Source organism: Acomys minous (assembly GCF_964271855.1).
Source record: "Acomys minous genome assembly, chromosome: 20".
NCBI lineage: Eukaryota > Metazoa > Chordata > Mammalia > Rodentia > Muridae > Acomys > Acomys minous.
In genome coordinates, this window is record NC_140502.1 from 9,017,660 (window position 1) to 9,042,401 (window position 24,742).

At 53.1% G+C, this 24,742-nt stretch overlaps 3 protein-coding genes across 17 annotated transcripts; 1 reads left to right on the forward strand and 2 right to left on the reverse strand.

Annotated features, from left to right (window-relative positions):
- Window positions 1–240: 240 nt before the first annotated feature.
- Window positions 241–11,975, forward strand: LENG8 (leukocyte receptor cluster member 8). Of its 14 annotated transcripts, none has more exons than XM_084770709.1 (17): window positions 248–422; window positions 2,516–2,608; window positions 3,283–3,454; window positions 3,783–3,884; window positions 4,745–4,855; window positions 5,736–5,988; window positions 6,199–6,340; window positions 6,543–6,746; window positions 6,970–7,020; window positions 7,130–7,408; window positions 7,502–7,642; window positions 7,764–8,049; window positions 8,468–8,569; window positions 8,653–8,721; window positions 8,822–8,951; window positions 9,034–9,241; window positions 10,732–11,975. In XM_084770709.1, the coding sequence occupies exons 2-17, from the start codon at window positions 2,571–2,573 to the stop codon at window positions 10,892–10,894; spliced, it is 2,451 nt and encodes an 816-aa protein (XP_084626835.1). In that variant the 5' UTR covers window positions 248–422; window positions 2,516–2,570; the 3' UTR covers window positions 10,895–11,975. The 14 variants fall into 14 exon arrangements, with proteins under 14 accessions (XP_084626840.1, XP_084626839.1, XP_084626845.1 ...); XM_084770708.1 differs by having other exon boundaries at window positions 251–422; window positions 5,733–5,988; XM_084770714.1 differs by having other exon boundaries at window positions 241–422; window positions 5,733–5,988; window positions 6,202–6,340; window positions 9,034–10,869.
- A 1-nt stretch (window position 11,976) lies between these two features.
- LENG9 (leukocyte receptor cluster member 9) lies at window positions 11,977–14,081 on the reverse strand. The gene has a single exon (XM_084770730.1). It carries the CDS (start codon window positions 13,458–13,460, stop codon window positions 12,018–12,020), a length of 1,443 nt encoding a protein of 480 aa, XP_084626856.1. The 5' UTR covers window positions 13,461–14,081; the 3' UTR covers window positions 11,977–12,017.
- Window positions 14,082–15,610: 1,529 nt separating this feature from the next.
- CDC42EP5 (CDC42 effector protein 5) lies at window positions 15,611–24,161 on the reverse strand. Of its 2 annotated transcripts, XM_084770107.1 has the most exons (3): window positions 23,569–24,158; window positions 23,181–23,288; window positions 15,611–16,144 (listed from the first exon to the last, which is right to left on the reverse strand). In XM_084770107.1, exon 3 carries the CDS (start codon window positions 16,142–16,144, stop codon window positions 15,683–15,685), a length of 462 nt encoding a protein of 153 aa, XP_084626233.1. In that variant the 5' UTR covers window positions 23,181–23,288; window positions 23,569–24,158; the 3' UTR covers window positions 15,611–15,682. The 2 variants fall into 2 exon arrangements, with proteins under 2 accessions (XP_084626233.1, XP_084626234.1); XM_084770108.1 differs by lacking the exon at window positions 23,181–23,288 and having other exon boundaries at window positions 23,569–24,161.
- Between the last annotated feature and the right edge of the window lie 581 nt (window positions 24,162–24,742).

A 24,742-nucleotide genomic window follows, 5' to 3' on the forward strand; every position in this document is an offset into this window, starting at 1 on the left:
TTAACCGTCATGGAGCAACGCGCAGCCTCACAACTCCTGCCCCCTATACTTTCCATTCTAGAGTTAATGACTACTGTAGACGGAATCAAAACTAGGTTGTTGCATGCACACGCCAGGGGCTGGGAAAGCTTGCGACACTTGTCCCCATGGGGCCACCGTCCGGCTCGGGCTTCCGGCTTGCCGGCAACGCCCACACGCAACTGAGTAGGCGGGATGAGTTAGAGGGCGGTTCAAACCGAGCGCTGGCACCTATTGGCTGTGTGCGACCCACGGGGCGGGGACAGACATCCGGGTAACGTCATCACGCCCCGGCCAGGACGTTCCAGCCCCAGACCGGAGCCAGCCGGTGACTGAGCGCTGTCTTGGTTGTCTCGTCGCCGCCGTGGGTCGCCGGTAACGAATCCCGGGAGCGGGCGGTCCTGGTGAGTGTCGGGAGTGGTGCGCAGGCTGACTGGCGGGCACAGCGACGCCTTCGGGCCCCGTGCTCCGCGAGCCCTGGCCTGCTCGGCGAGGCCAACCGACGCCGCGCCCAGCGTCTGCAAAGGGTGTGGCCGCCGGGACGCGGATGCGCATGTGCGCTAGGGGCGGCGGCACTGCGCGTGCGCGTCCGCCTCTCCGCCTGGTCAAGGGGCCTTGGGAACGCGCTCCCCTGTGGCCCCATTGACCCGCTGTTACGCCCTCCGTCTCCCGTTGCCTAGGGCAACACAGAGAGGCCACCCCACCCCTCTCGCAGCGTGGTTCGCAGGCGCGGCCGGGCTAGAGCTGGGCGCTGGGGACAAGCGGGGAGGGGGGGTCGCTTGCCTCCATCTGGCGTCGTGGACCCCATGAACTGCGGGACAGCCAGGTGCTCCTGAGCTTAGAATCCATGTTGTCCTTGTCCATCTGACCCCTGCCCCGAAGGCCTCACTCCTAACGCCTTTGGTACCCCTAGATTCTTCTACCTGCATCCCTAGTTGGTACCCCTTGACTCCCCCCAACGGTTTGTCTTTATTTTGTTTTAAAAGGTCTTTGAGGCCTGTCAGTGCCCCTTAGGCTGCCTGTAAGATTTCCGGGTTCTCCAATAGGCCTCTTTGCTGTTAATCTTACATTTTTGGCCCCCCCCCCCCCCCCCCCCGTCCTCTCTCCACCCCTGCCTTTCACGTATCTTCTGGTACTATCCACCCTACCCCCTAATGGTTTCTTAGGAATATTGTGGGCCTCCATAGCTTTTTTTTCTTTTTCTTTTTCTTTCTTTCTTTTTTTTTTTTTTCCAGACAGGGTCTCTGTGTAGCCTTGGCTATCGTAGACCAGGCTGGCCCTAAACTCACAGCAATCCGCCTCCCGAGTGCTGGGGATTAAAGGCATGTGCTACCACGCGTGGCCAAAGCTTTGCCTGCAAACACGATGCTCGAGGAATTGCCTGTCGTTTTTCCGGGAGCAGCTCCTGCTCCTAGGAGTCCTCTGGAGAAACTAGTTGATTCAGTCTGATAGCTGCTCACAGCCACTGACTTCACATAGGGAGAGCCTCCCACACCATCCCCATCTGCTGCTCCTCAGTGGGACATCTCTAGATTCCCTTTGTTTGTTTGTTTGTTTTTCAAGACAGGGTTTCTCAGTGTAGCCTTGGCTGTCCTGGACTCACTTTGTAGACCAGGCTGGCCTCGAACTCACAGCGATCCGCCTGCCTCTGCCTCCCGAGTGCTGGCATTAAAGGCGCCACGCCACCACGCCCGGCCTGGCTTAGATTCCCTTTTTCTTTGACAGCTTTGCTCTGCTCTCTCAACCTCAACCCCTTGCTCCTCAGTGTGTCCCCAGACGCTTCCCTCTTGCCAAGCTTTGTGGCAGCTAGTACTTTACTCATCTCCCTGGTGGTTACTCACTGGAATGTCTTCCTCCTGCTTCTCTGAGAACCTGTACCAATACTCCAGGGGATGCTCTTTAGATTGCCTGCCGCAGGACTGAGGTCTCCCCATCCACCACTTGCGCCAGGTTCTCCTCACATCCACACCCGTAGCATGAGTTTCAGATGCTTCTCTGCCTTTTCTCATCCTGCGTTTTAGTCTTGGAGCCCTCCAAGGGAGGCCAGTGTCTTTCTTCCATGCTCGGGCCTCTTTCCTCCTCACTGAAATCTCTTCGATTCTTTTGGCTGTTTGTCTTTCAACATGTAGTCTGGTCAGGCTTTGAACTCCCAAAGGAGTGCTGGGATTGCAGTCATGAGCTGCCCGGTTTCGTTTCTTTTGGATTCTTTTCCATTCTTTACCAGTGCTTCCTTCTCTGACATAGTCTCCCTTCCTGCCTATCCTTTTAAATTTATTTAATTTTATTTTAGTGTGAGGGTGTTGCCATTGGAACTGGTATTATAGACAGTTGTGAGCTGCCATGTGGTGGCTGGGAATTGAACCCGGGTCCTTTGGAAGAGCAGACAGTGCTCTTAATCACTGAGCCATCTCTCCAGCCCCTCCTGCCTGTCCTTTCAAGGGTCCAACCTGCTTTCTTGTTTTCCCTTGGGGCTTCCTAATTATCTCTTTTCTTATAGACAGTGAAAAAGCAGTCTGGCTCCCGAGGTCCACTCCCTACACCCCAAGGTCCAGATGGCGGCCAACGTGGGTGATCAGCGCAGCGCAGATTGGTTAGTAGGGCTAGGGAAACACACAGCCCGTTGTAGAGGGAAGAAAGAGAAAGACGTAGTGGGACCTTGGAACAGCCTGGAATAAGAGATGTGCATTCTGGGGCCTAGGGTGGAGGGGCAAGCTTCCCTTTCCTTTTATGTGTATGTGAATGCTTGTGTGTGTGTGTGTGTGTGTGTGTGTGTGTGTGTGTGTGTGTATGTGGGGGTGGCATTCATCCTCATGGAGGTCAGAAGAGGCATCAAGATCCACTGGAACTTGTTATGGATGGCTGTGAGCCATCTGACCTGGCTGCTGGAAACTGAACTTGTGATATCTGCAAGACCAGTAAATGCTCCTTAACATTGATCCATCTCTCCAGCCCCCTCTTATTGTCTTTCTTTTAAATTCCTTTTTCGTTCTTTTTTGTTGTGGTTGTTGTTTTTTCCTTAATTTTCTCATAGTTGGCCATATCAGAATTCATTGGCTGTACAATGCCTTGTCCTCCCTCCTAAGGTCCCAGGGCATGTACATACTGGTCAGCCTTACATTTGCTTGGCACTTGCTATGTGTCAGCTTCAGCTTGGGCTGTGGTGAGTAGGGAACTTAGCTCTAGAATTCAAGCCTTGGGTTTGCTTTCCCCACCCTTGCCTGCCTGTGTACAGGGGGAGAACATAACTCTGTCTCGCCTTTGCAGGTCTTCTCAGTACAGCATGGTGGCCGGGGCCAGCAGAGAGAATGGCATGGAGACCCCCATGCACGAGAACCCCGAGTGGGAGAAGGCCCGGCAGGCCCTGGCCAGCATCAGCAAAGCGGGCGCTGCCAGCAGCTCCAAAGCCAGCAGCAGTGGGTCTGTGGCCAGTGCACAAGTGAGAACAGCATACTGTGCTGGGGTGGGGCTGTTGCTGAGAGGGGATGGGAAGGATGCTGGCTTCCAGAGAATGGAGTGCCTTAGGAGGACCGTAAACAGATTTGCCTAGTAACTAAATTTGGGGAAAGAAAAAAAAAAGTCAATTTCTTAGAGTGATCCTAAAGAGGGAAGCCTTCCCCATCTTCCAGATGCTTAGCCTTACTGTAGGGACACAGACGCTATTCTCTTCCTGTACTTACCTCTGCAGCAGAGGCCTGTGTGGGCCTGTGGTGCTCATGGGCTCCTGTAGCTGGTATTGACAGGCATATACGCACCTCTTTCCGCAGTACGTGTCTCAGGCAGAAGCCTCGGCTTTGCAGCAGCAGCAGTACTATCAGTGGTACCAGCAGTACAACTATGCCTATCCTTACAGCTACTACTACCCTATGGTGAGTACCTGGCTGCGGACGACTCGTTAGTTGGGGTGAAGCAGACACAGCAGCCTCTAACAGCTTCCTCACGAGCTCTGACATACCCATTCTGCTCTGTCTCCACTGTTGATGTTCACGTCCTCGCTGCCTCCAGACCCCAGGACACTGGGCTGTCCTAGTCTCCTATGCTCTGCTCTGCTGCAGCTCTCCATTTTACCGTGCTCACTTGAAGGCTCCTTGTTGCCCAGAGAGCACTTTCAGAGACCCTCCCAGGCCTCTCAAGTCCCGTGCCTGCTTTCCCTCTCCTCGGCCTTGTTTTCTTTCATGGTACTTACTGCAGGACATTACCCACTTATGCCTCTGGCTATGCTTAGACTTCATTAAGGTGGGGTTTTGGATCTCTTTTTGAGTCAGGGTTTTCTGTATAGCCCAGGTTGGCATCAGCCTCCCCTCCTGCCTCAGCCTCCTGAATGTACATCACCACGAGCTTGCCCTTTTTGTTTTTGTTTTTTTATATTTAAAGACAAGGTTTCACTGTGTAGCCTGGTTGGCATGGAACCCACTATATAGATCAGGCTTGTCAGGGGTGAGCCTGTCTCTTTATCATAGCATTTAGAAGCACTAGCACTCACTACTTGTTAACAAGAGCTGTAGGTGCTAGAATAAGTGGGACGAAGAGGTTTTTGTTTTTGTTTTTTGTTTTTGTTTTTTTTTTTTCTGTTTTGTTTTTGTTTTTGAAAATATATGATTTGGTGCATTTGTGTGGTGTAAAACCTAAGGGCCTGTGGTCTATAGCCTCTTGAGTTCTACACGGTTCCAAGGGAGGCCAAAGGCACGAGCAGCCTCCACTAACTCTGGCTCCCCCTGTGCCTTGGCAGAACATGTACCAGAGCTATGGCTCTCCTTCCCAGTATGGGATGGCCAGCTCCTACGGCTCAGCTACAGCCCAGCAGCCATCGGCTCCCCAGCACCAAGGGACTCTGAACCAGGTAATGCTGTGCCTAGCTTCTCCTGGTCAGCTGGGAGCAGGAGCCTGGGTTTTGAGAGGATTCACACCAGGAATGGTCTGCACAATTTTAGAGCTGCTCCTTCCCTTCCTCCTTGTTCTTTCTTGCCCAGCAGCTCCTATCGAAAAGCTTAGCTTTTAAAACTGGGATGGGCTTGAGGCTGGGCAAGGCCAAGAGGCTGTAGTGTTGGGGACATGGTGGGAGTAGTTTGCAGTTTGGCAGTCTGTCTTCCCTTCCTCCACATGTGCAGTCAAGCCCCACCCACATCACACAGCACAGCACACAGCACAGCAAATGGTGCATACACACCACACCCATCCTGCCTGTCGTGCTGCCTTTGCAGCTGGTGCAGCCTAGAGGAGAGAGGAGCCGAGAGCATGGGAAGCACATTGACCTGGGTTTGAGTCCTTGCTTTGCCTCTTCTGTGGGCTTCTTAAGTCGTGTGGTCTTCACACATTACTGGCTTCTCAGAGTTGCGAGTGCAGGCTTGTCATAGGGTTTAGGCAGGTGTGTTGCCATATGTGTCGATGTGCTCTAGAGGGAGAACGTGAGTGGACATGGTTCTCAGTGTAGTAGTCAGGTGCCATTGGTTGAGTTGGGTTGGCATGGCTGGTAGCTGCTGCTGGACAGCTGGGGCTGTGGAAAGTTGTTCAGTCTCAGTGAGCCTGAGTCTTCTCAATTGTGAAAAGGGCGGTTAGGGAAAACACACCCCAGGGGGTCACCAAGCACACGGAATGGCAACCCACAAAAGACTGAAGGGCTCAGCGCTAAAGATGGCTGTAAGAAGCGAATACCGTGTGATTCAGCACCAGCCTGCTGCCTGCTGCCTTCAGCCTTCAGCTTCTGCTTCTTTCCACAGCAGCCTCCAGTCCCTGGCATGGATGAGAGTATGGCCTACCAGGCGTCCCCTCAGCAGCTACCTGCAGCCCAGCCCCCTCAGCCCTCAAACCCCCAACATGGGGCACATGGTCTAAGCAACGGCCCTCAGCCCGGAACAGCCCCGGCCACACAGCTCAGTCAGGCAGGGGCACCTACGGGGCAGGCCTATGGGCCACACAGCTACAGCGAGCCTGCCAAGCCCAAGAAGGGTCAGCAGTTGTGGACACGCATGAAACGTGAGTTAGCAGATCTGTGGGAGGTCAGAGTTTGGGGCTTGGCTGTGAGCCACAGCGATGGCTGGTCCTTTGTCAGGATGTTGTGATGGTCCCTATTTAGAGGAAGACTGTTCTAGAACAGTATTGTTTGCTGGTGGCCTGCTCCAGTGCTTGTGGCCTGTTTGAATGTCTGGGAAGGGCCTAACTGCAGTCTCTGCTGTCCTCCCATAGCAGCCCCTGGGACTGGAGGTCTCAAGTTCAACATCCAGAAGCGGCCGTTTGCTGTCACCAACCAGAGCTTCAACTCCAATGCAGACGGTCAGCACAGTAGCTTTGGCCCCCAGCCCAGCTCTGAGAAAGCTCAGAACCACAGGTGATTCCCATCCCTGCCCCTGCCTACCCATGCTCTGTGCTCCAGGCTCCCTCTCTAGGCAGCACTCTTGGGTGCCTCATGAGGTGAAAGGAACGCTGGAAAATGTACAGTGCCAGACTGCCATCTTAGATCACAGGGAAAGTTCAGCGGCAACGAGGGGTCCTCCCACCAGAGTGCCCTCATCTGTCCCCCTTTCCCACAGTGGGCCTTCTGGCCGGGGAAACCTGTCTGGGAAGCCGGATGATTGGCCTCAGGATATGAAGGAATATGTGGAGCGCTGCTTCACCGCCTGTGAGTCAGAAGAGGACAAGGACCGGACAGAGAAGCTGCTCAAGGAGGTGCTGCAGGCCCGGCTCCAGGATGGCTCTGCCTACACCATTGACTGGAGCCGAGAGCCTCTGCCTGGGTCAGTATGGGTGATACTGAGGTGGTGGGGCTGCTCGGCATGGCCTGGGGACTTGGGTATCAAAACTAGCAGCTTCAGAGAGAAATGAACTAGAAAGCTGACAGCTGTATCTCAGGACCCGTGGGGTGGGTAAAAGGCCCAAGAGTGTTGAAGGATGGGACTTGGGGGAGTGGGCAGGGGTCGCTGGGGTGGCGTGATGGCTAAGAGCATCCCCTGGACACAGACAATCTTGGGCTTGGTCCCTTTCCTGCACCACAGTGGCTGAGTTGCCGGGGTAAGTGCCTCTCCTTTCTGAGGTTTTGTGGCCCTAGGCCACAGGGTGGGGTCTGCGGACCTGCAGGTTGGTGGCTGGTTGGTAATGCCCTGCCCTGCTATATCCTCAGGCTGACCAGGGAGCCTGTGGCTGAGAGCCCCAAGAAGAAGCGGTGGGAGGCCCCTAGCAGCCTTCACCCTTCCAGGGGGGCAGGCTCGGTGACCAGGGGCGGGGGTGCCCAATCCCAGCGAGGGACACCTGGGGCTGGGGGTGCTGGCCGAGCTCGGGGTAGCAGCTTCGCCAAGTTCGGCAACCGCAACGTCTTCATGAAGGATAACAGCTCTTCCTCCAGCACGGATTCGCGCTCCCGCTCCTCATCCAGGTCCCCCACCCGACACTTCCGGAGAAGGTATGCAGGCTCGGGCTGGAGGGCAGCTGGGAGGGGGCTGCCTGGGGCCTGACCGTTGTGCTTCAGGCCTGACTTTTCCACTTTCTCATGTAGTGACTCCCACTCAGACTCTGACAGCTCCTACTCAGGGAACGAATGTCACCCTGTAGGCCGCAGGAACCCACCCCCCAAGGGTCGGGGTGGTCGCGGGGCCCACATGGATCGAGGTCGAGGCAGAGCACAGCGTGGAAAGAGGTGAGGCGCTCTGCGTGGGATTTCTTCCTGGGCGTAGGTGGAGTGTATTGGGTCTCACAGGTGGGGTAGATGGGCTTCAGGGTGGCTGAAGACATTGGCCTTCTTTGCCCATCCTCCCCAGACACGACCTAGCTCCCACCAAACGCAGCCGCAAGAAGATGGCAGCGCTGGAGTGTGAGGATCCAGAGCGTGAGCTTAAGAAGCAAAAGAGGGCAGCCCGCTTCCAGCACGGCCACTCACGCCGTCTGCGCCTCGAACCTTTGGTGCTGCAGATGAGTAACCTGGAAAGCAGTGGAGCTGACCCTGACTGGCAGGAGCTGCAGATTGTGGGCACCTGTCCTGATATCACAAAGCACTATCTGCGCCTCACCTGTGCCCCAGACCCATCAACTGTGCGACCTGTGGCCGTAAGTCCCAGCAGTGTGTCTGCCCCAAGCATGTGTTAGCATTAGGGCAAGAAGCTGACATGGAGAGGGGCACAGGGAACACATCGGGTGTTGGAGGTGGCAGTTGTGGCTAGGCGAAAACCCTAGCATGCAGGCATTTCACTTCCGGGGCATAGAATGTCCACAGTCAGCCTCATGCCCAGCAAAGTCAAGGCAGACTTATGGGAGGGACCCTAGAATGGCAGTTAGTGTTCTGCTTCAGGACACAACAAGCGACAGGAAGTTGGGCACTCACCCTTGCTTGTATTGGCCCAGTGTTGTTTGCTCATTGCAGTAGTGAGTCACTGGCTCAGGCTGTGTTGCAGGTTTCATTGAGGGGGCACAGTGGCTGTGACCTGCCAGCTGTCCCTGTACTCAGCCTTGATTCTGTTGCTGACAGGTTCTGAAGAAGTCTCTGGGCATGGTCAAGTCCCACTGGAAGGAGAAGCAGGACTATGCCTTCGCCTGTGAGCAGATGAAGTCCATTCGGCAGGACCTCACGGTAAGGCAGAGGCTGAGAAGGCTCTGATGTCAGCCATCTTGCCCTGCCCTGTTGTGACTGACTCTGCTCTTTTTACTGCCTAGGTGCAAGGTGTCCGGACAGAGTTCACTGTGGAGGTATATGAGACCCATGCCCGCATTGCCTTGGAGAAGGTAGGGAATTAGGTAGCTGCCGTAAGCCTCACACCCGTCTCCTGAAACCACCTGTACTTGCCTGTGCCTCACAACCCCTCCCTCCACGCCTTGCCCTCAGGGTGACCATGAAGAATTCAACCAGTGCCAAACACAGCTCAAGTCGTTGTACGCGGAAAACTTGGCAGGCAATGTGGGTGAATTTACTGCATACCGAATCCTCTACTATATCTTCACCAAGAACTCTGGAGGTGAGAGGCCCATTCCCAAGATGGAGGGTACCATGCCTAAGGTGGTACCCTGCCACCTGACCTCCAGTTGTCTCCTGTGCAGACATCACCACGGAGCTGGCATACCTCACGAAGGAGCTGAAGGCAGATCCCTGTGTGTCCCATGCATTAGCACTTAGGGCAGCCTGGGCCCTGGGCAACTACCATCGCTTCTTCCGGCTCTATTGTCATGCACCTTGCATGTCTGGCTACCTTGTGGACAAGTTTGCAGACCGGGAGCGCAAGGCTGCCCTCAAGGCCATGATCAAAACGTATGTGGCACTGCACTCTGCTGCCTTCTGTGCTGTGGCTTTGCCACTTCCCCTCCACATCCTGGTCAGTCTTCAGCTTCTCTGCTGGAGTCTCCTCCCAGGCTCCTGTCCACACCGGCCCTCCTTGCTTTCCTCCTGCCACCTTCAGGTCCAGGTTTTCTCCTCCTGTTTTTACCTCACTGCCCCTGGGGTCATGTCCTCTCTTCTCCCATACTCCTCTTCTGTTTGCATCAGCTTGGAACCTTCCCCCTCTTCCAGGCCTCTTTGCTTGCAACTACTTGTTCTTCCTGACATACTAGAAAGGGCAGCCTGGCCTGTCTTCCTAGCAATCTCTTGATATGAGACCTGGTACCTGTTCCATCCCCAATCCAAAAGAAGTTTGATACTCAGAGGACATGTGGCACGGAGGGAGGTGTTGCAGGGCCCTTGAGCATCAGAGTGCATGAGGCTTGCCCGTGTGGATAAGACACACACACTCCACACACAGATAATTTTGCTTCTCACATGGATGTGAATGCTGCTGCCATCTACTGGCTAGAGACCAGGGATGCTGTGCAGCAGTGTGGGCCAGTCTTACCGAGGTTGGAAAAACCCTGGTCAAGAAGTCAAGAGGCTCAAGGGGCCTTGAATGCCAGGCTAGGCAGCAGTGTTTCCTCATTAAAGTATTGGCCCCATTATGATGGGTCATGTAACCAGTGAATTAGAAAACTTGTTCTAGGGTTTTTGTTTTAGTCAGTCCAACTCAAAAGCCAAACCTCAGGAGGGAGTGCAAGTGACACTTAATCTGTTCATAGCCTTGGTGGCTGGACGGCACAATGATTCTTGTGAGTGGGGCTCTGGCCTGTGTTGACTTCATTCTCACAGGTCCTTCCTGTGAATTTCGCATAGCCATTCTTAGCAGACAAGTCTCTCAGACCCCAGACCTGTGTTTCTGTCAGTGCCTGGAAGGCCACTTAATAAGAGACTGACCTGTCCCAGGGCCATAGGATACCTGGGGTTCCAGATACTTGGTGAGGCTTTCCAGGCAGCTAAAGGGCTTTGGTGGTCTGCAGGAGAGCGTCCACAGAACCAGCAGGACATGTACATGATTAGTGCATCTTAGCAGCTACCAGAAAGCACTGCTGAGTGTGACACTCTGCAGATAGCCTGGGGGAGGGGCACCATTGTTCCTACCCTCTGAGCCCTTGTACCACTTACTCTGTCTGGCTCCAGCCCCTCAGCCAGCAGAGGAGCCAGCTGGGCCCTTTCCCTCCTGCCCCCTCCTTCCTGGACAGGTAAGTGTGGGCGAGGGGGGGCACAACTGGGCACTGGGGCTACCAACCCCATCCCTGGCCCCCCCAAGCCCCTGACATGGGGAGGTTGGGAGGGGCTGCAGAAGCCAACAGGTTCCTTGCTGAGGAAAATGCGTGCCCAGATGGGGAGCATTGCTCCCTGCTCTTGGGCCCTCCCTTGTCTGTTTGCCTCATCATTTTCTCCTCTTGTCTCCATAGCTTCCGCCCTGCGCTGCCCGTCTCCTACCTGCAGGCCGAGTTGGCCTTCGAGGGCGAGGCCGCCTGCCGGGCCTTCCTAGAGCCCTTGGGCCTGTCCTACACGGGCCCGGACAACTCCAGCGTGGACTGCCGCCTCAGCCTGGCGCAGCTGCCAGCCTTCTGAGCACCCATCAAGCACGGGCGGGGGCAGGGCTGTGGCCCAGTGCCGCCTTTGCGGATTATTTTGTTTTTGAGCCATGGACATGGGTTGTAAATTAATTTGTGGGGAGTGGGCTCCAGGAAGAGCCAACATCCCTAGCCCCGTTTCCCACCGGGGACCTGTACAGAGATTTTTCTACGTTTTTATTTTTTGTCTCAGAGGGGATAATTGGGAGAATAGTGGAGGAGGGTCGGGTGGGGGCTACAGTTTCTGTGTCCACCTCTCAACTCCACTAATGCTGTCTCAGTATTTTTTCTCTCTCTCTCTCGAGCTCGTACTCCAGCACCTGACCCTGCGTGCTGGCCCATCCCATGTTGGGGGGCCAGCAGAAAGAAGACAGGCCGTCCAGCCCATACCCGCCAGCAGTGGGGCACCAGCCAGCCACACCCATTGCCTCGTCTGCCTTCATAGACTCTTGCTGCCCAGCCTTTGGGGCCTCAGTGTTTGGGGTGAGGGGAGCTGTTTAAAGACTATGCCCCACCTTCAATCCCTCACCCCAGAAAAGCCAGCCAGCATCACCGACACAGCCAGACCAGCGCCACACCGCACTGAGGACTCCAAGGCCTTCGCGGGACCATGCCGGCCGGGCTGCCTCGTCTTACTAAAGTTGTATTAAGTTGTCTGAGTGTCCCTTCCTCCCTCTGCCCCAATGTTTCTTCTGATTTTTTTTTCCCTTCCCTCCCTTCCTCTTCCCCTTCCCGCTCCCTGGTTCAACACAGGTAAAACGGTTACCCTCCCTTTCCTCCCCTCTGCCTTCATGGATCACCAGCTCACGTCATGTTTCCTTCTCTTTTCTCTGTGTGTGTGTTTATTTAAGTTGTTTTTCTTTCTCCCCTTTTCTTTTCAACCCTTTCCCCTTTCTGCCATGTAACTGGAGGATGTGCTATGAGGTTGCAAACAGCTGGACTGTCAGGCTGCTTTTTTTCCAGATGCCTCCCTGCCTCCCTCCCCTACCTCTCCCCTTCCCTTCCTTCATTCACCTTGAGCATTGAGTACAGTACATTTTGGAAGCTTGAAACCATTAAAGAGAGAGAGAGAGAGAGAACTTGTTTCTGCTTTGCCTGTTCTCTGAGGTTTGGAACCTTGGTCATTTGAGGGCAATCTCAGCCAGGGGCAGGTAGCTATGTCCTGCCCTGCCCATACGGCACAGCCAGAGTGTCCCTAGGGGCTGCCTCAGCTCCTGGTTCAGGACGAACCCTGGCTTAGGGATGCAAACCTCAGATCCGTGTGGCACCTTAGCCAGGGTGAGGTGAGGCTGTAGCGCCCCTGGTGGCCTCAGCACTCTGAGCCCTTCAGCCTCTAGCCTCTGATGCAGAGTTTGGGCCATGTCTGCCAGTGTTGGGGAGGGTATGGCACAGAGTACATGTTGGCCCAGAAGAACCAAGTCCCCAAACTGTAGCTGGGAGGGTGCCTGAAGCCCTGGTGTCAGGAGGGCCTTCCGCAGAGCCCTAGCTGCTGCAGCCTCCTCCCCAGGGCCTGTGAGCCTTAGCAGGACCATTGTCAGGTGCAGGGCCTGTGCTGGCACCAGGAACGCAGCACAAGAAGGGGCTATCTGGACCAGATGCTCTTGGGCCTTGACCACTTCAGCCCTGAGCCCAGGCTCTGTCACCATGAGTGCCACAAAATGTGTAGGACGGAGCTGGCGAGGGGCCATTCTGTCATCAGGCCAAGCACCTGGACCCCACTCACTTTCCATCTTTTCAGCAGAAAGCCCTGAAGTTTCCATGTCCTGTGCCTGCCACCGTGGAAGCAGTGTGACTCTGGGCGCCTCTACTGAGTTCAGGATCTCCTTTACTCCTGAGATGCACACGCTTGGGTCTGGTGTTTCTAACTTAGTTGTCCCATTCAGGGTGGTCTCTCTGGTTGCTCCATCCACTTTGTGTGTCTCCAGGCCCAAATCAAGCCTGGTTCTGGTCTCATTATTTGCCCCACCCTCTCCTAATGTCTCCAGGCCAGAATCAAGCTCAGTTCTGGTCGGATTTCCACCCCCTCCCACTGGGGCATTCTGGGTGTCCTGACCCTTGGAAGCCACCCCTGTCTTCTCTGTGTCAGAGAAGACCTCTGGCCAGTGTTCGTCCCCGCCGTTCAGCGCATCGAGGATGGTGGGTCCCCGTCCAGCCGCAGAGCCCGAGCCAAAAATGAGGTCAGTGCGCGAGGCTCGGTCCCACACCAGGCGGCCGCGGAAGCGGAAGTAGCGTATGCGGTGCTGCGGAACTGCTAACACGCCGGGTCCGAGCGCTGCCAGCGGCTCGTCCCAGCAGAAGGCGCAGAAGGGCTCTTCCTGCACGCCCAGGAAGCGGTCGGTGTAGCCTACCGAAAAGTCAGCGGGGTCCAGGCGCGGGTCCCAGCGGATGCGCCGAATGACGTCGGCGGCAGTTCGCAGAGCCGGCTTCTTGGACCCGGCCTCGGGCTGCGAAACCTCGGGCGACGGCGCAGGGGCCCCAGGATGTGGATGACGACAGCGCGCTCCGAAGCGACAGCGGCCCTCTAGGAAGAAGCGGCAGGTCGCGGGGGCCTCGGAGGCCTCCATAGTCTCGAAGTGTACTGAGCCGGCGCAGTCTACAGAGCTGAGCACCGACTGTGACGCCAGGAGCCCCGCCCGCTTCACTTAGAGGGAGGCCCGTGGACTAGGCGGGGCATCAGAGTGCCCCCACTGGCTCTGGAGCTTCGTGCCACGCCCAGTGTATTTACGCGTGTCCCGCCTCTAAGCCTAGTCTTGCCCCTCCCCTAGGGTGGGGTACCATAGAGAGCCCTGCTCAACCAGTCAATTTATATGTATGTCCAGATTGTCCGGCAATCTGGACCAGGAAGCCATGTCCCATCCCATCCAACTACATTATATGTGCTCTTCTCTTTTGGGACGTTAGCGAGACAGTTTCCACGCCATGCAAATACTTTACTTGTGCACCAATATTCTCCGTAGCGCCTCAAGGGATTCTTGGAACAATTGATTTGAGTCCGTGGCGACTCAATTGATTTACATATACCCCACCGCTGAAGTGGGGGTGTGGCTTAGAGAGCCAAATACTTTTGCTTATGCCCAGGCCCTCTCTCAGGACCTCTAGGGGGTCTGGCCCTGCCTACCCGTTTCCTCCCCCCACCCCGCAACATCTGACTCACACTTAGACCCCCCACTTCTTGGGGGAGGAAAGGGAGGTTTAGTGATGCTGGCTCCGTCCCCAACCATCTTTTTATTTTTGGAATTTTTATTTTTAATTTTACTTTTGGTTTTTCTGTGTAGCCTTGGCAATCCTGGACTCACTTTGTAGACCAGGCTGGCCTCGAACTAACAGCGATCCGCCTGCCTCTGCCTCCCAAGTGCTGGGATTAAAGGCGTGTGCCACCACGCCCGGCTTATTCTTGGATTTTTTTGTTTTTGTTTTTGTTTTGGTTTTTTGAGACAAGGTTTCTCTGTGTAGCCTTGGCTGACCTGGACTCGCTTTGTAGAGCAGGCTGGCCTCGAACTCACAGTGATCCGCCTGCCTCTGCCTCCCAAGTGCTGGGATTAAAGGCGTGCGCCACCACGCCCCCCAACCATCCTTAAAGTGTGGAGCCCCAAACCATTGACTGAATTACAGACCATACCTCACTCTGAGTAAAGTCCTGCCAGTGTCAAGTTAGTTATAAACATCCTCTCCAGTCTTTCCTGGGAGCTCCACCCCTTTACCTTGGCTCCACTCCACCTGACTGTTTAACATATGCCCCACCCCTCACTGGACTTAGCCTGGCCTCACCAAGGTTCTATGCTGGGTTTGTCAGGGAAAGACAGGTTTTGCTCCTGTCCCTATCCTCCGGACTGACATATACGACCCACCCCCCTGGAAACTTTATTTTGTTTGTTTGTTTTGGAGACAGCGTTTCTCTGTGTAGTCATGACCATCCTGGACTCGCTTTGTAGACCAGGCTGGCCTCGAACTCACAGCGATCCGCCTGCCTCTGCCTCCCAAGTGCTGGGATTAAAAGGCGTGCGCCACCACAGCCTGGCTCCCTCTGGAAACTTTAAAAGACCTTATTCTGTCTCCCGTTCAGTTAATTTAAATTGGTCCTGCCCCTCCAAGGACCTAAGATAGCCCAGCCCCAAACCCAGTAATTAATTCTAGAGGTCCCTCCACCTCTGGGAACCTTCAAGAATTTTGCTCCACCCTCAGTCCACGAGATAGGCAAGGGGAACCCAGCATCTCTGGGATGTTTAAAACATCTGGAGATCTGTGGGCTCAGGCTGAACTTTGTGCCCAGATTTGTGACGCAACAGCCACGTGCAGAGTGACACACTGGGATCAGAAGCCCATCCCCTGGGAACCACGCCCCTCCTTGCTCTAATGGTTCCCCAGCCCTTTGCGGCCGCTCCCTAAAAAAGAAGTGCGCCGCCCAGTCAGAGTGCGTCTAGGGGGATGTGGAGGGTCAGGCAACTATGACTCTTGGAGCCAAATTTTCCCGTAGCTGATGCTAAGCAAGCCACAGGCCATGGACTTTATCCAGGTGACAGGTCAATATTTGAGGGATGAATAAGGCTGTTGGAGAGGACAGGTGTGAGACTCCGCCCTTCGGGAGGGGCATGAATACACTTTTAAACTCTTAAAGGGCTAACACTGACGACAGACTTAACTCTTAAGTTGGTGGCACCCCACCACTGTCCTGCTTTGGCACTCCTTCCCGAGCGAAGTGAATAGACACAGCCCGTGGCACAAACCTCGTCCATTTATGTGTACAAAAGTGAGATGTTGGGAGGCAGGGGTTGCGGGAATCAGGACACTACAGACCGATGACGTCATCGGGCTGGAGGTCAGCATTGGAGCAGCAGCGGGCGTTGGGGTGCTTCATTCCAGCTTGGGCATCCTCTTCAGGCTTGGTGGCTGTTGCCTCGGTGCGCTCCGCGTCCATGACACCTAGAACCGCGTCCAGCATAGAGGGGCCCAGGTCCAAGTGGAAGGACAGTAGCGGGTCCGCAGGTGAAGGCACTCGGAGATCAGGCGCAGGGGGCTGTGGGACTGCAGGTGGAGGGACTGAATGTGGGGCCCCAACCGGCGGGGCCCCGGGCTCAGGGGGTGGGCCACCTCCGTGGCGACTCAGGAAGGAGGTGTCCCCGAAGGCATCGCCACCGCGTCCCACGTGCAACGTGTGCCTGAAGTCTCCAAGGGGCGCAGAAATAGATAATGCTCCTCGATCCAGTCTCTTCTTGGGCTGTGCAGGGCCCAGCTGCTTCAACACCGGCATCTGTGGGGACACGTATCAGAACTACCTCACCCTGGAGCCCCAACTCTGGGTCCTAAACACAACCCCCCTCCCCCCAGTCAACCATAAGAATGCTTTTATAGGGCAGGTCTGTGGTGGAACTATTATTCTCAGGTAAGAAGTGAGGAAACCGAGGCTGTGAGAGGTTCCCAAGGTCACTACTGCTGGACTCAAATCTCAAATGACTTATTTAGGTTTTCCTGAGTCTAGCATGTCCATGATTGTAGCTGGGTTTTTTTTTTTTTTTTTGGTACTTTGTGAGTTCTTCTTTTTTCCCCCCTTTATATCCCGTTTTCGCATCCTGTAACTAGATAGGTGAGAAACAAGGATTAGAAAGAGAGGAATTAGGAAAATGCCTGAATCTTAATTTCTTTTCTTTTGTTTCTTCTTTGATCATAGCTACTAGTAAACTACAACTCGCTTCGTTAAATGATCACTGATTACTGTCCACCTCTCTTGAGGCCCTCACATTTATGTACCCCCCTGAAAAGCTCCCAGAATTCCAAACGTCGCACAATCACAGAAGTGATCTGAAGCTGGTAAGACCACATTTCTGCTAGAGTAGGAAGCGCAACACGGGTCAGCTGCTGTGGACAGTCCGAAGCAGCCCCACATCCGCACACATTCTTATATTTGTTTTTCATTTTTATTTGATTGTTTTAGAGATAGGGTTTCTCTGTGTAGCCCTGGCTGTCCTGAACCCGCTTTGTAGACCAGGCTGGCCTGAACTCACAGCGATCCACCTGCCTCTGCCTCCCGAGTGCTGGGATTAAAGGAGTGTGCCACGAGGCCCTGTTTATTTCTGTTTTTTAAAGAAACCAAAATTTCAGAATTCTTCCTAAATATGACCAGTACGCTATGTGGGTCACATTAATAACTAATATTCTAGCATTCCTGGAGGGTAGGTGCCAAAAAAAGCACTTTAGGGGTGCTTCTCAATGAGGCCAGTAAACAAACAAACAAATAAACACTCCAGTTAGCATTTGCTATAGATGAAGAGCACCAGTGCCCATTCTTTTTTTGTTGTTTTTTGGATTTTGTTGTTGTTGTTGTTTTGTTTTGCTTTCAAGACAGGGTTTCTCTGTGTAGCCTTGACTGTCCTGGACTCACTTTGTAGACCAGGCTGGCCTCGAACTCACAGCGACCCGCCTGCCTCTGCCTCCTGAGTGCCCATTCTCAAAGACAGGGCAGACTCTGTCCACTGGGAACAACAGCCACCGGTCTAGGGCTAACCATATTCTCAGGTGGCCTCCCCTCCAAACACACCAAAGAAGTGGCTCAAGAAGGCTCTACAGAGCATGTGCCCCCCAAAAAGTCACTAAACACACCACTCGAAGATTCTTATTTAGGAGGTTTGGCATGGTCCAAGGGAGCCGAATATTTTACACAGGATTTTATAATTAAAATGATCTGCTTTAGGGGAGACTGTGACCTAGCAGTATAACATGTCTTATTTTGTAAAACACTAATAATAAGACAAATGCCTCATATATTAAAACTTGGCAGTAATGGTGGGCTAGACAGATGGCTCAGAGGTTAACGGTGTTTGCTGCTCTTCTAGGGGAGGGAAGTTCCCATCCTAGTACCCGAGTGCCACCGCTTACAGCTTCCTATAACTACAGCTCCAAGGAGTCTGATGCCCTCTGCCTGTTTCTACAGGCACTGCACACACACACACACACACACACACACACACACACACACACACACACACACATTCCCAGCACCCACATGGTAGTTCACAGCAATCCGGCATCAAGAGTTCCAGGGGATCTGATGCCCTTGTACAACCTCCATGGGCACCAAGTGTGCACATGGTGTACACACACACACACACACACACACACACACACACACACACACACGGAGGCAAAACATTCATAGATAAAATAAAAATAAATTTAATAAAAGAATACCAGCAAAGCTGGGCAGTGGTGGTGCGCGCCTTTAATCCCAGTACTCAGGAGGCAGAGGCAGGTGGATCGCTGTGAGTTTGAGACCAGCCTGGTCTACAAAGCGAGTCTAGGACAGCCAAGGCTACACAGAGAGACCCTGTTTCAAAAAACCAAAAAAACAAAACAAAACAAAAATATTAGCAAGAATGACGTGTTTGTAGCTGCCAGCTTGTGAACTGTAAACCAGACATGCAGTTGCTAGATTACTGTGCCACACCTGACTGGGTGGTAATAAAAACCCAGCAAGCCTTGCCCCATATCCTGGAGCTTAGTCTTTTTCCACGGAAACCGTGGGAGGGACTTTGACACCTTTGTACTTGTAACACTCACGGCTACTACGCATGATGAAATCCCTTGCTTCTCTTGCAATCAACGCCCCGCCCTTTTCCGGTTAAGCGAATCTCCACAAATGAAGCTTTCCTTTTTTTTCCCCTGTCTGCCGAATAGATAAAAACCGACACAACCGATACGTCTCAGAGCACATGGAAACAGCGACTTAGTGAAAAGCCTATTTTTAACATTAAGTATTGCCAACTGGTAGCGTTAGTGTCGGGAGAAGAAAAAGGCCGTGTGCCCCTTAAACAGCAACTGCGGAACAAAGATTAGATTTGGATAAAACTGTACGAGGACGGCAAGGGAGCCAACATTGTTCTTTTAGCGTCCAGCACCCTGGGAAGTATCAACGATATTGTGGACATAAAGAGCAGCCAAAACTGTTTGAAATAACATAGATGGATGTAGTTGAACAACTATCTATGCATGTATGTACACGTGTGCACACTTTACATGTGTTCCTCTCTGCTAGGGACTGAGTCTAGGGTCTCACACATGCTAGGAAAGCACTCTACGGAGGAGCTACATCCTCAGCTCTTTTTAAAAAAAAAAAACAAATCCTTTTATGTGGATGGGTGTTTTGCCCAAATGTGTGTCTGTGTTCCACACGCACGCCTGGTGCCCACGGAGGACAAATGAGGGTGTCAAATCCCTCGGAATTACAGATGGCCAAGATGTGGGTGTGGGAATAAAACCCAGGTCCTCTGAAAGAGCAGTCAGTGATCCCAATGTCTCAGTCTTGGCTCCAACACTGCCATCCCCCCCATCCCAAATCCCAAACCTCTCCTTGCTTTTCCTTACGGGACAAGATCTTCCTGCGATGCCCAGGCTGTCCTCTTAACTCGCTTCACAGCCCAGACCTTGAACTTTGTTATCCTTCCACCTCAGCAACCCGAGCGGCTGGGATTGCAGGCCCTGGTCACCAGCTCCGCTGCTTGTCCTTGGTGGTTTTGAGAAGATACTTTTGTTGTTTGTTTTATCTTGGGGATAAACATCTCACAGGCAGCTCACAGCAGTCCTCCTGCCTCAGCCTCCTTACTTACAAACCTGTATGACCTTGCCCATCTCTGAAACCACTCTTGCCGTACCAGTTCCACTCTACCCTTAACCTAAGTGAATAGACATATTTTTTATTGTAACTTGACACACAATCACCACTCCCTTCGTCCACCGTAACGTAAACAGAAGTTTTGACGGACTGAGACTTCCTCTCAGCCATTCAGCAGGTACTTGGATTTCCCCTATTTTTAAAATGCTGTATTTGACTCACTAATAAATATTGAGCCATAGTTAACCATAAACTCTCTAGGTGCAAGTGATGCCTTTCACCTCAGTACCTGCCCTGTAGTGAGAAGTGAAAAGAGGGAGAATTTGGGGGCTGGAGAGATGGCTCAGAGGTTAAGAGCACTGACTGCTCTCCCAAAGGTCCTGAGTTCAATTCTTAGAAACCTCATGGTGGCTCACAACCATCTATAATGTGATATGATGCCCTCTTCTGGCCTGCAGCTGTACATGCACTGTATACATAATAATAATAATAAATAAACCTTTAAAAGAAAGAAAAAAAGAAAAGAGGGAGAATTCAGAAAACCAGCTGCCCAGGTTTGGAACTGGATGGGGCACTTGCTGTGTGGCTTTGGGTAAGCAATGTGACCCTTCCATATTGTTTTCTCGTCTGTCAAATGGGATACCAACAGAATGCTCCATCTTAGCAAAGCACACAGTAGGTGTTCAATTAAGTAGATGCTACTTAGAATGAATTCTACCCCCTTTTTGTAGGGAGTGTTGAGGCTAGAACCTAGAGACAGCTAACACTCTGGTTTGTTTTGTTTTGTTGTGACAGGGTTTCTCTGTGTCGCCTTAGCTGTCCTGGACTCACTTTGTAGACCAGGCTGGCCTCGAACTCACAGAGATCCACCTGCCTCTGCTGGGATTAAAGGCGTGTGCCACCACCGCCCGGCTAACACTCTGGGTACTAATCAGGCATTCTGCCATTGAGCCATGACCCTAGTACCTCATTAGTTAATTTTAGGCAGGCACTCTAGCACTGAGACACACCCTCAGCTCCTTACAGAAGAATTCTAGGCAGGAGTTCTAGCACTGAGCCATGCTCCAGGCCCCTCACTGGGGAATTCTGTTTTTTAGCTATACCATTAGCCTTTAAAGGGCTGGGGGAGCGGGGGAGTGTGGCATGGTGGTGCATACCTTTATTCCAGCACTTGGGAGGCAGAGGAAGGCAGATAAGCATTCAAGGATAGCCTAGCCTACAGAGTAAATTCTAGGATAGCCAGGATTACACAGAGAAACCCTGTCTCAAAACAAACAAACAAACAAACAAACAAAAAAACCCCAAAAACCAACACAAACACACACACACACACACAAAACAAACAAACAAAAAACCACTTTTTTGAGATAGGACCTTATTAAGTTCCCCAAACTGGTTTTGAATTCACTCTATAACCCAGAAGTTGTGAGCCTCCAGCCTCAGGCTCTACTCCCTAGTAGCTGGGACTGTAGGCTTGCACGCACCTATAGCTTCAGCTAAGATCCCAGTATGTAACACTGCATATACTGGGACTCAAAATTTGCCATCTCTTTCCTTATGGGATCCTGACCTGATCCCTTAACCTTTTGCTGAACTTAGTCTCCGAAAAACAACAGTCAGACCCCTGTATGTTAAAGGATGGCAGGAAACACACACACACACACACACACACACACACACACACACACACACGACTCGTTTTATTTCCCAAGCACTTTCTCAGGGCTGAGCCCTGGCCTCAGTACTTTGAAAGGATGCACAAACCCATTTAATCCTAGAATAATACAAGGAGTAGAAAAGTGAAGATTTTAATTTTTCTTTTTTTTGGTTTTTCGAGACAGGGTTTCTCTGTGTAGCCTTGGCTGTCCTGGACTCGCTTTGTAGACCAGGCTGGCCTCGAACTCACAGTGATCCTCCAGCCTCTGCCTTCCGAGTGCTGGAATTAAAGCCCGGCCAAGATTTTAATTTTTCAATGATTTAAAATCAGAAAGATTCAGTAGCTGGCCCTGGGTTACACAGGAACAAGTTCTGGACACAGGATGTAAACCAAGTTGATGAAGTGTGGAATGTAAAGAAGCTACTTCAGGGCTGGAGCGATGGCTCGGAGGTTAAGAGCACTGACTATTCTTCTAAAGGTCCCGAGTTCAATTCCCGGCAACCACATGGTGGCTCACAACCATCTACAATGAGATCTGGCGCCCTCTTCTGGCCTGCATGCACACATGCGGGCAGAATACTGTAAAATAATAAATAAATAAACCCTAACAAAAAGGAGAATCTATTGCAGTTGACAGACACAGGAGGTGGACCCCCATGAAAAGGGGGTGGGGGTGGGGGAGCTTTAATTTGATATAAAGGCCAGAGCTTTCCTTGGTATCTTACCTGGCTTTGGTTTTCTTTTCCATTCTATATGGAGGAGGGAGCGTTTAAAAGAGCTTTTGTGAGGCTAGAGAGATGGCTCAGCAGTTGAAGGTTAAGGGTCACAACCAAAGTGAGCTTTTGGAGGTGGAAACGGTGGCCTGTGACTTTAATGTCAGTGTTTCGAAGGCCGAGGTAGGCGGGTATTTGTAAGACTAAATAAAGCCAGCCTGGTGCACATAGAGCGCTTCAGGCCAGCCAGGACTGCACAGTGAGATTCAGTCTCAAAAAAAGAAAAAGAAAAAGAAAAAGAAAACAAAATCAAAGAAACAAAAGAAAACAAACAAACAAACAAAACCCTCTCAGGGCCGGAATGATTCAGAGGGCAAGAATGCTCGCTGCACCAACCTGAACACCTGAGTTCAAACCCTTAGCACACAGTTAAACCCCCCCCCCCAAAGCCCACCGCTGTAGAGTGCAGGGACAGGAGATAGTCTGACTTGTTCAACTCCGGGCTGAACAAAAGACGCTTCCTTATCTCAAGAATAAGACAGAGCATAATCTACCAGGAGCCCGGAGGACTTCTCGGGGTTAGGCTTTCCCATCCCCCAGCAAACTCGCATGCACACACTACATGTATGCCTCTCACACGTGAACACGGAGATTCTAATGTCCCTGCAGCCCATGACCTTAAAGCTAGTCACTTGTCCCCGCAGCCTAGCTCGTGGATAGGGCTCGAAACTCGAAAAAAGGCTTGCTGCAGGGCTGTTAAACTCAAGGCAAGGCGGGTCATTCTTGGAAAAAAAGTTCGTCATCAGCCTAGGCTCTTACAGAGGGACTGTTGTTAAGGATCAATGGAAAGTGGACTGGAAGCAAGAACACACTGGCGACCCGGCCGGCCGGCCCTGACAGACACATGCTCAGATAAGCACTTCTCCTCTGGCCTCTTCCACTCTCTTTCCTGCCTAGGCACTGCGTGGCTCCAGCAACGGGGGGGGGGGGGGGGGGGGGGCACAGCTGGGTCACCTCTGTCCTCTCTCAACCCCAACCCTGCCAGGACGGAAATAACAAGCCCGCTATAGAGCTGGCTCGACAGGTTCTCAGGCGGGAGGAGGGTGGAGCCCAGATCTGGCAGGGGACCCCACCTGGAGACCCCTGGAATCTTAGGACTGGTAACTCTTTTTCTAAAGCCACAAGGCTGCAGCAGGGACTTCAAAGGCCCTGGTCTGTTTGGTAACTAGTCTGCCTCTGTTTTCTCTGATTGAAGACAACGCCCCCCCGCCCCCCCCCCCGTCCGCCCCACAACCCACTACAGCTTCCTCACCTCTTCGTCCTGACTGAATTGGGCTCCGGCTCAAGCTGTGGTCCCTCCTGACCTCGGAGGCTACCTCTTGGCGCCTTTTTTTCCTTCTTTCTCCGGGAGGGATATCACCTGGCAAAAAAACAAGTGTCATGCCCAACCTGGACGTTGGCACCAGGACCTAGGCTTGAGGTCTGAGTGCTACCGCCTCAGGCTGGGTCCAGAGCTCCTGAGTCCCAGGAGCCCCACCTCCTAGCTCTCTGGTTTCACAGGCAGGGAGTTTCCTAGCTTTCCTCTCTCACATTCCAGGGGTCCAGGCTTCTGCATTCTCTGACTTTTACTGCCCTCCTTCCTCAGATCCAGGAGACCAAACCCCAGAGTCTGGCAAGCCCTGGTTATGGTTCCCTCTTACCTGCACTGAGAATAAGCTTCAGCCCCTCCCGGGGGCCATGGCAGCCTCCTAAGCAAGCGCGGAGTCAACGCCCAGTCTGCCAAGTTGGTCTCGCTTTCTAGTCCCGGGTTGAGAGGGTTAAGCCACAGGCCCCTCCCAGCATTCCTTATTCCTCCCCCCCCCCCCCCAAAGTTTGCCTCTAGGATTTAAAGGACTAGAAAGCCTTGGCGGTGGAAAAGCTGAAGGCCCTTTGAGTGGATGTCGGGAGCGGGAGGAGACCAGGGCTGAAGCGGCTGGAATTGGGGCAGAGTTAGTGGGATGGGCCGGCGCGCCCCTTGCCTGGCCCCTCCCCCTGCCCAGCTTGGAATTTCCTGAAACCAGGGAAGTCTGGCTGTTTAGAAGAGTAGAAGAGTAATTTCTTCCAGATTGCAGCTGTTGGGGGAGTGGGAGTGGGAGTGGGAGTGGTGTGTGTGTCTGTGTGCTCTGTGTGTGTGTGTGTGTGTGTGTGTGTGTGTGTGTGTAAGAGGAGGGAGACGACAGCAAGAGAAGAGAGAATGGGAGGGAGGGAGGGGGAGAGAGAGAGAGAGAAGAAGAAGAAGGAGGAGGAGGAGGAGGAGGGGGAGGAGTGAGGAGAGGGAAGGAGAGGGAGGGAGGGAGGGAGGGAGGGAGAGAGGCAGAGAAAAAACTAAAGTCCTGGCTAGACAAAGAAGCGGTGTGAGATCGCCCTGAAAAGTTCACCAGAGTTCTCCAGTTGCTATATGCAACCACCTTCCAGAAAAGGGTCATTACTCTGAGCGCCCTTGGCTGCGAGGAAGACAGCGCGCTGGTGTTCTAAACATCCTTCTGAAGCCGCTAGGGCATGATGGGGGTTGGGGGGGGGGGCGCGGGGCAGTAGAGGCGTGATGTACCAAAGTGTAGTGTGGCTTAGGACAAAATCTGCAGAAAGTTGGCGGGCTCAGAGGGAGACCCAGCTACAGATTTAACAAGAGAGATGCCGAAGGACCACTGGGGACTGTAGAGGCCAGGGAGGGACAATGCGGAATGCAGACACACAGGCAAGCCAGTAGAGATAGATGGTTTTGGTAGATAGAGCCTGAAGAGGTCAGCTGGGAAGCCACTAGGAGGAATCTAAGTCGGCACGCCGCGTATCTGCGCGATTGCAACTTTCTTTCCCCAGGAGCCAAGTAAACTGGAT